This window comes from Plasmodium reichenowi, chromosome 7, assembly GCF_001601855.1.
Source record: "Plasmodium reichenowi strain SY57 chromosome 7, whole genome shotgun sequence".
In the NCBI taxonomy this organism is placed as follows: Eukaryota; Apicomplexa; class Aconoidasida; order Haemosporida; family Plasmodiidae; genus Plasmodium; species Plasmodium reichenowi.
In genome coordinates this window covers 243,306-256,159 of record NC_033652.1, presented here as the reverse complement: position 1 = coordinate 256,159, position 12,854 = coordinate 243,306, and the positions used below count along the sequence as shown (strand labels likewise).

The window sequence follows — 12,854 nt, the reverse complement described above, 5'->3', positions numbered from 1 at the left end:
AAAAAAAAAAAAAAAAAAATTAAATTTTTAAATATATGACTAAAAAAAAAAAATTAAAACAGTAACAAAAACAAATAGTAAAAGACAAAATAAAAAAAATATATATATATAGACATATACATATATGTGCATAAAGGTTTATATACTTATATATTTTTTCTATTCATATTTCTAATATTAATTCATAAAATATAAAAGGGTAACCATAAGGAATACTATAGAACTAATGTATGATATTGAACTGCTAGACTTATTTCCATTTTCATCTAAAAAAATAAAAATAAAATAAAAAGATTGAACACATATATGTATATATGATAAAAATAAAACATATCTAATATCTACATGTTGTTTATATGGATAATGTTGATATATGAACATTTCCCTTTTTTTTTATTTTATACAAAGTTATATAAACAAAAATTAATTTTGAACCTTAATCCTTACCAGAATCAATTTCTTCTGTTTCTACCATTGTAGGTGTATTCATATCTAAAAATAAAATAAAATAAAATAAAAGATTATATATAAATAAATATAAATATATATATATATATATATATATAAATAGAAACACATAAAAATATTACATATGTTAACGTTTATGTCATATTACTTTTTAAAATTTTACCTTCTGTGTTTTCTAATTCGATTAATTCTTCAGCAGTCATAGCGGCTTCATCATCTGCATAAAAAGTAAATAATTACAAAAGTGTAATAATATATATATATATATATATATATATATATATATATATATATGTATTTATGTGTGATATATTTTGTGTATATTTTATATATAATCATTTATTATTTATTTATTTATTTATTTTTTATTTTATTTATTTGTTTTTTTTTTTATTTACTTATCAATTGTTTCTCTTCCTTATTTTCCATGTCTTCCTTGTTTTGTACTTTAGTAGATACCTTTTTGTAACTGTGTGGGGATATAGTTTTTTCTCTTATTTTGTGTGCTACAAATTTATTATCGAAAATTTTATTATTATTTTCCAATAATGTATCTTCGTTTGGTCCTTGATCAGTTAAGAGTTCATCATTAATTTCATCGAGTTCATTTGTTTCTTTCATATCTTCGCTTTGATTATTATCATTAAATTCTTCATTATGTTCATAATCATCATCGATATATGATTCATCATAATTGTGTTGTTCAAATTTATTTTTTTTATTATTTTTTGTGTTATTATTATATTCGTTTTTCATATACATTTTGTTTTGTTTATTAGTGTTATTGAATTGTAATTTTTTGTTGCTTTTATTTGCTTTACTATTTTTGATTTCTTTATCTACAATATTTTTTTCTTGTTCCATTAGTTTATTTAATTCTTCATCAGCATCTTCTTCAAAATTTTCTTCTGGTTCTTGTTCTAGTATCACTTGTGATTTTTTATTATTTCCTAATTTCTTATTTACTTTATAAGCACTTTTTTTGACGGCTTCTTTAATAGTTTGTTCTTCATCTATGATATCATCTAAATATTTCATATCTTTTTGTATAAATGCATGTACATTGCTAACATTTTGTATTTCATTCAAATGTTCATTATCGAATGATTTTCCTTTTCCTTTTTGTTTTCCTTCACTTGGTAATTCTTCATCTTGTTGGACATCTAGAAGGTCTTCTTTATTTTCTTCTTCAAATTTATATTCTTCATTATCTTCTTGGTCTTCCATATCGTTTTGTTTGTTCAAATATTGTTCTTTTTCTTCTTTTTCTTCTTTTTTTTGTTTTTTTTCATAATAAGATTCATTTTCTTCTGGATTGTATAAATCATAAAAGACCATTTTTTTCTCATCATTTTGTAAGAAACTTTCTTCATACTCATCTTCAGCATCTTTATCTTCGTCTTCATATTCTTCATAAGAATCAGTTTCTAAAAAGCTTTCATCATCATTATCATTATAACCATAGAAAATATTTTCATTATCATAATTTTCTTTATCTACATTTTTGGAATAAAAGGTACTATGTAATTCATCGTCAGAATTTCCTTGTAAATCTTTTTCGAGGAAGCTGTCGGATGTTTTATTTTTCTTATTACCATTGTATGTATTATATGATTCTTCTTGTTCTTTCTTTTTATATCCCATGTATTCATCATAAGACATATCTTCCTTCTTTTTATCTTCATTTTTGAATTCTTCATATTCCATCTGTTCGTCTTTCATCTCGTCATATTTCATCTGTTCGTCTTTCATCTGTTCGTCTTTCATCTGTTCGTCTTTCATCTCGTCATATTTCATCTCGTCATTTTTCATCTCGTCATCTTTCATCTCGTCATATTTCATCTCTTCATCTTTCATCTCGTCATATTTCATCTCTTCATCTTTCATCTCGTCATATTTCATTTCATCATCTTTGATTTCTTCATCTTTCATCTCGTCATAATTCATTTGATCATCTTTCATCTCGTCATATTTCATCTCTTCATCTTTCATTTCTTCACCTTCTTCTTTTTCGAGGAAACTCTCTCCGTATTCGTTATCGTCGTAATCATATTCTTCGCTATCATCGTATTCGTCAGTTTCTAAAAAGTTATATCCATAATCATTATCTTGATCATTATATTCTTCTTCTTCTTCTTCATTTTTATCATCGTTGTTTCCATAATGGTCTGTCTCAATAAAACTATCTGCATAACCATCTTCATCTTTATTATATTGTTCTTCTTCATTATCATCATATTCATCAGTCTCAATAAAGCTTTCTGAATAATTATCTTCATCTTTATTATATTTATCATCTTTATTATCTTCATATTCATCAGTCTCAATAAAACTTTCTGCATAATCATCTTCATCTTTATTATATTTTTCATCTTTATTATATTTTTCATCTTTATTATATTTATCATCTTCATTATCTTCATATTTATCAGTCTCAATAAAACTTTCTGCATAATCATCTTCATCATTATTATATTTTTCATCTTCATTATCTTCATATTCTTCAGTTTCTAAAAAGCTTTCATCATTATCTTCATATTCATATTCATCTTCTTTCTCATCATTCTCTTTTTTTTCATTTTCCAAGTTATTTATTTCTAAAAAGTTGTCGTACAATATTCTTCCTTTTCTATGTACTGATGATAATATGTTTATATTGTTGTTAATATCTTTTATTTTTTTATATTCATTTATTATATTGTCATAATTATTTTCTGCATGAGAAGAAATAGAAAAGTTTTTTATTGATCTCTCATAATCAGAAAAGCTAATACAATTATCATTCTTAATATTATGATCTGCAAATATAATAAGAAAAAAAAAAAAAAAATAAAATAAAATAAATATATACATATAGATATACATACATATATACATATACATATATATATATATATATATATATATATAAGTCTCATATTATATTATTTATATGAATTATTATTTTATTTCCTACCTTCTACATAATGACCGCTTATACCATTTTTTATTTGTTCTAAATATGTTACTATATTTTGTACAACAAGCAAAGACAGAAGTAGAACATTCATTTTTTAAAAATATTTATTAGGAAAACAAAAATTACAAAAACAAATATATATAAATATATATATATATATATATGAATATATGACAATAATTTTTTTTTTTTTTTTTTTTGTACAGAAATTTATTGTCTATAGATTAATATATCAAATTAAAGGAAAAATAAATACAACATTAACATATATATATATATATATAACAAATGAACAAAATAAATATATAATAAATATATAATAAATATATAATAAATATATAATAAATTATTTAAAAAAATATGATAATTATTTTCCCTAATAACCAAAAAAGAAGAAAATAAATAAAATAAAATAAATGTTATATTTTGTTATTCATCATATTTACACAGTGTCTTTTCATTGTTTTGTTTTTTTATATATATTATGCATAATCAGGATAATATATTTGACGAATTTTTTCTTATTATTATTTCTTTTTTTCATTGTATTATAATGTAATAGATGTTTTTTTATTTTGTTATAATATTATTTTCGTTTTCGTTTTCATTTTCATTTACATTTACATTTACATTTACATTTACATTTTCATTTACATTTACATTTACATTTACATTTACATTTACATTTACATTTTCTTTTTATTTCATTTTTTTTTTTTTTTTTTTAATATTTAATTATTTTATTCATTTATTCTATTATGCAAGTATAGTGCCTATTAATAATATTGTCTTTTATAAATAAAATATAACACTAATACTAAGAGTAACAGCATGGTTATATACATATAAAATAATTGTCTAATATAATAATTATTGTAATGTGTATGTATATGACATATATGTTTATATGTTCTAATTTATTACACCTTTTGAATATTATCATTTTATTTTTTTATATTTTTTTTTTTTATTATGCTTGAATGCACTTTGAAGCACAATCTATAAATAAAGTTAATATACATATATATTTTACATTATGTATATTATAATATATTTATTTTATTTTTCAAGTCCCCACATTATTTTTGTTATATATATATATATATATATATATATATTTTATTAAGATATGATGAAAATTGAATAAGAAATATTTAAACATAAATTATTATTATTATTATTATTATTATTATTGTTATTTTATTATATTTAATTTTTTTTTATTTTTTCATTTTTTTGGCATTTTTATTATTATCATGTTGTTTTTTTTTTTTTTTTTTTGAACAACCAAATATAGGTATGTGCAATATATATATATATATATAAAGAATATATCGGTATAAAAAAAGACATACGAAAATACAGTGTATATATGATATATGTATACATATATTCTTATATTTTCGTATCATATTAATGAAATAAATAAAAAAAAAATTAAACGTTTATATAAACTATTTTGAGATACATATGCATTATGTTTGCTTTTAATTATTGAGGTTATATTTAAGAAGAAATAGAATGTTTCTTTATTTAAAAAAAAAGAAAAAAGGAAAATAAAATGAAATAAAATGAAATAAAATAAAATGAAATAAAATAAAATGAAATAAAATAAAATGAAGTAAATTAAAATGAAGTAAAATAAAATGAAGTAAAATAAAATGAAGTAAAATAAAATGAAGTAAAATAAAATGAAGTAAAATAAAATGAAGTAAAATAAAATAAAGGAAAGGAAAAAAATATATTCCTTTAGGAAGTATTTTAAACCTATTTAGGATATACACTATTAAAGGTTACAAAATAAAAATATTTTAATTAATATATAAGATAATAAAATATATGAAGCAATAAAAAAATGTGTAAATAATTAAAATGAATACATATATATAATATTATACGTATATATTATTTTTTCAAAAAAAAAAAAAAAAAGACTTCATTATAAGTTATTCAACCAATAGCTGTTACTAATTCTTAGAAGGTTAAAGGCGAAAAAAAAAAAAAAAATATATAAACATGTATATATATATATGATATGTTCACATATATATATATTATATACATGTTTACATATATATATATATATATTTTTTTTTTTTTTTTTTTTTTTTTTTTTTAAAAATATTTTAAAAATATTATATCAATCTTTTTTAAAAAATATAAAAAATGAACAAGCTTGTTTTTATTATATATTTTACAAATATATAAAACGCATGAAAGAAAATGATTTACAAAAAAGAAAAAAAATATAATAAATAAATATAAAATAAAATAAAGAGACCGTACAATTTTGTCACACATAAAATACTTATGTATTTTATAAACCTTGTTTTTTTTTTTTTTTTTTCCATGCTTTTAAAACATAATTTTTAACCTTTGTGAATTAATAGGTAATTCCTTTTTTTTTCTTTTTTTTGTCAATTCTGGTTTATATTAAAAATAAAATGAAATGAAAACATATATATATATATATATATATATATATATATATATTTATATTTATATTTATATTTATATATATATATATATATATATATATTTATATTTATATTTATATTTATATATATATATATATATATATTTATATTTATATTTATATTTATATATATGTATGTTTTTGTTTACCAAGTATAAATATATTAAGAGAGAAATTTCGATTTTTTAATTTTTCATTTTTTTTGTTTGCTCTTCATGGCTTACCACTTGTTCAAAAAGTTACAAAAGGTTAGCAGCAAAGAGAATAAACAAAAGAACGAAAAGAAAAATGATGATATTGACGAATGGATAAAATATTTGAATGAAAATAGTAGAAAAGAAAAATTGTTGGAGGAACGCGATAGTGATACAAGTAAAGATGATAAAAATAGTAGTTATATTAATGAATATGTAGAATATTTAAATAAAGTTTTAAAATATACAGAATGTATAAAAAATAAAAAAGATATCGAAGAGAATGAAACTAATAAAGATGATATACATGGTATAAATAATGAAGATGAACACACAAAAATAAAAATAAATATGAATATACATATGAATGATGATATTGATAAAGGTTGTAGTTATAATATAAATAATAAATCGTCATATATAAAAAGAATTTGTAAAATATTATATATTATTGATTTATATAACAATTTAAAAAATGATCCAAATAAATGTGATATATGTATTAAAAATAATGTGTTTGTTATATTTGAAGATATATTTTTAAATAGTTTAGAGATATTAAATAAATTATTATCTTTAAATAAAGACATGTTTTTAAAAAAAAATATAAAAATAGATTGTAATCAATTAAAAGACTATATAAATAATATAAATATATTACTTACTGAAACAAATAATGGAGAATTATTTTTTTCTGTTTTTTTCTTAGAAGGCGATAATTCTAGTTCCATATTTTTAATATATGAAATAATATTAATTCTTCAGAAAATATATATATATGATAATATTAATTTTTATTTATATGTACATAACAATATTATATATTCAAATAAAGTAAATTCTTCTTATTATTATAATATCTATTCATTGAAGTGTTTACAAATACTGTATCATGATTATTATAAAGATAAGACACAAATTTATGATGAAGACTTGAATATCTATGCTACAAAATTATATCATCAATATTTAATATTATTAAATAATATAAAGAAGAATAAAATAATGTACCTTGAATATATATCAATCTTTTTTAATGAAAATCCTAATATGAATGATCAACTTTTAAATGATAACATAAAAAATAAAAATGACCCTCATGAAGAACAATATGTATACAAAACTAAAACAAAAAGTTATTATATAAATAATAATAATAATAATAATAATAATAATAATAATGATTTCTTTTCTATACCAGCAAATAAATCCTTTAGTTCTAAGTTATTCATTTCAGAACAAAATAAGCAACTTCAAAGGATATTGAGAAAATTGAGTTGTATAAAAAAATGGAATAACAACATGATGATGTATTTTGATACATTATATGATTTTTCATCACAGGGGGATTTAAATATTTATAAATATTTGGATGATATAGAAAATAGAAACGAAGTGGATAAGAATAAAATCATGAGAAATCAAAATAGTGATCATAAGGATGATTGTATTAAAGCATTAAATAAATATAATTATAAAATACATAATTCTAATGTATCCCAACATGAAGGATGCTCATCCAATATGCATATGATACATGAGAAAGAAGAGAATAAAAAGGATAATGATAAATTATATTATTCATCTCATAGTAGTAATGAAGATAATAAAAACGAAACATCTACTAATTACTTTAGTAGTTATATGTCGAATTCGTTTGTTTCTATAGATGAGGAATATTATTATTATAATGAAGAAAATTCAAAAAAAAGGATAAATAAAAGAAAAAAAGAAAATAGGAAATATATAGATGAAGACAATTTATATCTATTAATGATACGAAAAAAGAAAATAGATAATATTAGAAATAATATACATAAATTGGTATTAAATAAAAGTAATTTTATAGATAGATTATTGTCTATAGTTAATTGTAATGAGGATGCTTATCTGATCAATGAGATTTTGTTATTATTTTTATTATTTTCACAAAATTCCACTGAAATTAAAAATATAATAACATATGGAAGAATCATAGAAACCATGATGAAGATGATTAGAGAGGAACATGCATGTCTTTTTGAAAAATGTGAAGAGTTGTATTTTTTAATAAATGACATAAATCTAAAGATGTATGATAAGGAAAAAACAAAAATTTTTAATTACACGTGTTATATGGAATATATGAGAAAATATCAAGATGGAATAGATATACAAAATATTGATAGAAATATTGTAGTTATGGATAATTACAGTAATTATTATCTTAAAAAGGATGTGTTCAAAAGTTCGGAGGTGTCGAAACAAAATAATAATATTGATAATATATGTACAAAAGAGTATGAAGAAAGATTAAAAGAGGTTAAACAAATTGATAACGAAAAAGGAAAAAAAAAAGTAGATACATATAACATACATAATGATAATAATATATATAATAATGGTTTATATGATAATAATACATATTATTATAATAATATTATAAATACCTTTCTTGAAGAAATACAAAATACAAATAGAAAAGATAAAGAAATGGAATTATATTTAGATAATATTTCAATAAATATAGATATAAAAAGTAGTTTGTTACTTTTAAAAGATTTAATTATTAGCAGTGAATTTGGTTTAAAATATATATACGAATTAAATATGTTAGAAGATTTTATACTTATTATTATTAATTTATATAATATAATTTTATATATATATAAAAATGATATGTATAAATATTACCATAATACATTATATTTTATAAATATATTCTTAGAAATATTATATAAGTTATCTCATTATGAAAATAAAAATAAAGACCAAGTCGGTTTAAAGAAATTGATACCTCTAATAAAAAATTTACAATTTTGTGAAAACTCTTTTTTTTTTCTATTTAAATTTATATATATATATATGTATAAAATGATCAAAAATGTAAATATATATAATTCTTCTGAAAATATAAGGAATTATAAAAATGATAAAGTATATGTGGATGAAGATGATTATTCCACTTTAAAAAAAAATAACGCCGATAAAAAAATTACTGATGATGAAAAAATTAGTGACGATAAAAAAATGAGTGACGATAAAAAAATGAGTGACGATAAAAAAATTAGTGATGATAAAAAAATTAGTGACGATAAAAAAATTAATGAGTATAATAATAAATGTGTTGATAATAAATGTTTTGATAATAATGATCAGAAAAATTTCCTTCTTTGTAATAATAATAGTTTATCAAGTTTGTGTGTACAAGATGAAAATGAGAAAGTATTAAACATTTTTATAAACCACCATTTTATACATTTTTTTAATATTTTATGTAGATTTTTATATTACGATGAAGAATGGTGTATTCATTTTTTATTTAATAATTATAATAAAGGTTCCAAAAAAAGTATTGATATACATAGTGAAGAAAATATTTTTATTGAGGCCAGTTTTAAAATTCAGAATTATTTTTTTCTAGAGGATATATTAACTTATTATTTAAACAATTTAAAAGAAGTAAAATATATAGATATGTTATTAATATTATTATTTTATTGTAAAAATTATGTTATTCAAAAAAATATTTATGAATTTTTTATTTGTTTATGTGAAAAGTATACCATTCTATCGAATTATCTGAATACACTATTTTTTGTTGACCACACCATATTCTATTATTTTATTAATTATATTATGGAGAGTATAAGAACGTCTTTTCTGAGGATAAAAGATAAAATGATTCGAAAGGAAAAAAAGAAAAATAATATGATAAAAAAATATGATAATGAAGATATCACAAATAAAGGCACGTCTAACGAATCGTATACTGTCATCAATTCATATAATAATAATAATAATAATAATAATAATATTTATAATAATTATTATATTAATGAGAATATTATATATGATCATAATATATCCTTCGGCTTTTTTGTAAATTATATGAACGACCTAGAGTTTTTAATAAAAATTTTAAATATAATAAATGTGTATATAAATGATAAAGATGAAAAGAATGAAATAATTGCTGATAATAATGATATGGCAAACATAGATTTAAATTTTGAAGAAATTATTTATTATAATAGTATATATATAAATAAGTTGAAAGGAAAAGATATTTATGGTTATTTAAAAAAATTAAATAATAGTTTAATGAGAAATATTTTAATATTAAGAATAAATAATATTTTATATAAATATAATAATCATCCTATTGATGATGAATATATATATGGATCATTGAAATATCTATTATATTTTTTATCTAACAAATTAATATGTAAAAAAAAAATAAAATGTCTTATATGTGTATATATTAGTATACTTATTATATATTATATAAGAAATGAAAAAATAAAAATTATGTTAATACAATATATTATACAGAATCATTTATTCAATGTTTTATATAATTTATTAAATTATTATTGTACTTATAAATTTAATACAAAATATTTTTTCCTTTCTTCCTTTGTGAAAAATAAGGATTTACATATTAATATTAAAAATGTATTAGATATAAAGAGAAATAAATATTTCTTCTATTATTCCAATGAAAAGGCACTTTATTTTATACATTATATTTATACAAATTTTATACATCACTCATTTTTAACAAACGTTTTTGAACAAAGAGGAAACTTTTTTTTAAATAACCCTGAATTAAATAATAGCTCCGGTTTTAAAAATATTGAGGAAACAAACAAAAAAAATAAAAAAAATAATAAAAAAAATAAAAAAATAAAAAAAAAAAATGAAAATGAAAAAAACCAATATCTATTAAATTATAAGGATAAAAATTATGATTATATATATAACAAACATTTTGACAATAATAATGATATATTTACTTTAGATGAACATAAATGCTTTTATGATAATAATTTTAAAGAAATATCGAATGAAAGACTTTATAATTTATATTCCGCGCCTTCCAAAAAGAATGCAAAAAAAAACAAGAAAAATAAATTAATAAAAGATATAAATGAAGATCTATGCTATTTAAGAAAAAAACTAGACAATCAAGAAATAGAACATATACAAGAAAAGGTTTATTTAAATAAAATCATTGAAAAAAAAAATGATATCATAAACAATATTTTATATACATATGTATTATTAAAAGAAAAAAATAAAAAAACAGAGGAAGAAAATATACACTTGAAAAATGCATTATTATTAAAAGAAAAAGAAAATGATATTATTTTAAACAAAAATATAGATAGTATTAAAAATGATTACATAATTTTATTAAAAAATTTGGAGGAAACGAAAAATGAAAAGGACAAAATCAATACACAATTAGATAATTACACTGATTTGTTAATATATTTATATGATAATATTAAAGAATGCAGATTGTATATGCAAAATATTGAAAATATTACTTTCTTTAAAAATAAAAATGAAAAGTATAATCAAGAAAAATATTTCAGTATACAACAGAAGACTGATCAGCCAATAGAAGCTTCAATTGAACAGGTTCATAAGGATGAAGTAAATAATGTCATTCATGTGGTGAATCAGATGGATAAGATATGTCTAGACAATAAAAGTATAAATATAGTAAATGAAAAAAAAAATAATATGGATGAAATTTGTTACCCTGATAAAAATTACAATTATAATGAAAAAAGGGAACAATTGGATAATTTAATGAATAATCAAATGAATAGAAATGAAATGTATCAAAAAAGTGAAGAAATATATGAACAGTCATGTAATGAGACAAATAAGAAGCTATATAATGAGACAAATAAGGAGCTGCCTAATGAGACAAATAAGGAGCTATATAATGAGAAAAATAAGGACCTTTATAATGAGACAAATAAGGAGCTGCATAATGAGACAAATAAGGAGCTGCATAATGAGACAAATAAGGAGCTGCATAACGAGACAAATAAGCAGCCATATAATGAGACAAATAAGCAGCCATATAATGAGACAAATAAGCAGTCATATAATGAAACAATTGGACAATCATATACTCAACAACATGAACATCCATATAATCATACAAATGGACAGTCATACAGTCAACAATGTGAACATCCATATAATCATACAAATGGACAGTCATACAGTCAACAATGTGAGCATCCATATAATCATACAAATGGACAATCATATCCTCAACAACATGAACATCCATATAATCATACAAATGGACAATCATATCCTCAACAACATGAACATCCATATAACCAACCATATCATGAAATGTACGGACAACCTTATGACACTTCAAATTATCAATCATATAATCAAATGTATGGGCAATATTATGATAACACAAATTTTCAAACATATAATCAGATGTATGATCAACATTATGATAATGCAAATTACCTAACGTATAATCAAATAGATGACAATAAGAATAATCCAAAGTAAATATAAAAATTTATTATGTTTATATATAAATAAAAATGAATATTTTTAATATTTATATAAAAAGTTAATAACAAAAAGGGTATACAAAAATGATACGTGTATGGAATTTTTATACTACAACGGTAAAGGATATGTCATAAAAATATAATCAATATAATATATTATTATAATATTTATATGTATTAATTATAAAAAAATAAAATAATAATAATAAAAAATATGTGTATAAATAAATAAACATATATATATATATATATATATATTTATTTATTTATATGTATATATTCTTATTATAAAATTCTTTATAAATGCGTAAATTAAATAATTTATACTTATCATATATATAATATTTATTTTTCATTATCTTTTTCTTTTTACCGTTTTTTTTTTTTTTTTTTTTTTTTTTTTTTTTTTTTTTTTTTTTTTTTTTTTT

General features: G+C 19.0%; 2 protein-coding genes across 2 annotated transcripts; one reads left to right on the top strand and one right to left on the bottom strand.

Moving 5' to 3' along the window:
* Positions 1-177: 177 nt before the first annotated feature.
* Positions 178-3,518, bottom strand: PRSY57_0705500 (rhoptry-associated membrane antigen, putative; the record flags this gene model as incomplete). Its single annotated transcript, XM_020114648.1, has 5 exons — positions 178-266; positions 448-492; positions 632-685; positions 867-3,266; positions 3,425-3,518. 5 exons carry the CDS (start codon positions 3,516-3,518, stop codon positions 178-180), a joined length of 2,682 nt encoding a protein of 893 aa, XP_019970605.1.
* Positions 3,519-6,118: 2,600 nt separating this feature from the next.
* PRSY57_0705400 (hypothetical protein) lies at positions 6,119-12,421 on the top strand (the record flags this gene model as incomplete). The annotated part of the gene is made up of 1 exon (XM_012906715.2): positions 6,119-12,421. One exon carries the CDS (start codon positions 6,119-6,121, stop codon positions 12,419-12,421), a length of 6,303 nt encoding a protein of 2,100 aa, XP_012762169.2.
* Positions 12,422-12,854: the final 433 nt, after the last annotated feature.